Raw genomic sequence first — 1,085 nt, 5'->3', positions numbered from 1 at the left:
TTATCATAAATTTCTGTACAAAATGTTTTTAATAATAATTCTAATGCATTAGATAAAAATGGTGCTTCAAAAAGAATAAGTTCAGTAAATGTATTTAATACTTTTGATTTTAAATTAATTGAAATTGAAGAAAAATATTGAAGAACTATTTCCATAATTTTTTCAATTATAGGATAAAATGATTTATCTAAACTCTCAAAATGATCTGTAATAATAATATCAAGAAGTTCTATTCCAAATTGTATTATTAATGTTTGTGTTGATTGTAATGAAGAATAAATAAATTGAATAATCATTTGACTACATAATGGACTTTTACAAAAACATATTGTTAAAATAGAATATCCTCCTTTCATTATATGTTGTTTCCCATCTCTTACTAATTTAAAAATTGTTTTAACTAATTCAATATAATCTGTATTACATCCATTTTCAATTGCTTGTTTAAGTAATAAGAAAATTATTGATAAATATACTTCATTTGTTGTATTAAGTAATAAATATTGTAAATATGTTGAATATTCTTCATAATGAGAAACAATATCTAATAATTGTAATACTTCATTTTGTCTTTGACAACTTAATGATGCTTCAACAAGTTGTTGAATGGTTTGTAGTTTGTTGTGATCTGGTTGAAATTCATTCATTTGTGATTTGATTATCTTTATCATTTCTTCACTTTCTTAATGTATAATTTACTTATAATACTTTTATTAAATTATAAAATTATTATATTAAAACTATATTAAAACTAATATTAATAATTTATTATTTTCATAAAAAATAAAAAATAAAAAGAATAAAAATAGAAAGAGAAGTAGTTTAAAATAGAACATTGAACTAAGAACTAGAAAGGAATTTCTGTTTTCATGGGATCAGTTGAAGAAATCATTAAAGAAAGAGAAAGATATAAGGAACTTAGTTTTCAATATAAGAAGAAAATTAATCAATTAAATTTACTAATTAAACAACTTGAAGACCAAATACAAATTGTTTCAGAAAAAACAAGAGAAAGAATGACACAATTAAAGGCTAATGAAAGTAGAATACTTGAAGCAGGTAAAAAAGAAGAACAAAGTGATAAT

The 1,085-nt window shown here is 20.7% G+C and overlaps 1 protein-coding gene across 1 annotated transcript, besides 1 other annotated feature; it reads right to left on the bottom strand.

Annotated features, from left to right (window-relative positions):
* On the bottom strand, positions 1 to 671 carry EDI_184010 (uncharacterized protein; the record flags this gene model as incomplete). Its single annotated transcript, XM_001737675.1, has 1 exon — positions 1 to 671. A coding segment is annotated over one exon (671 nt), but the record flags the coding sequence as incomplete, so codon positions are not given.
* Positions 672 to 689: 18 nt separating this feature from the next.
* Positions 690 to 808: a sequence feature (AT_rich).
* Positions 809 to 1,085: the final 277 nt, after the last annotated feature.

The sequence above is a fragment of the Entamoeba dispar genome, genomic scaffold (genome assembly GCF_000209125.1).
Source record: "Entamoeba dispar SAW760 scf_1105229460781 genomic scaffold, whole genome shotgun sequence".
NCBI lineage: Eukaryota > Evosea > Mastigamoebida > Endamoebidae > Entamoeba > Entamoeba dispar.
Note: the sequence above shows the minus strand (reverse complement) of the source record. Positions and strands in the feature narration are given on the sequence as shown.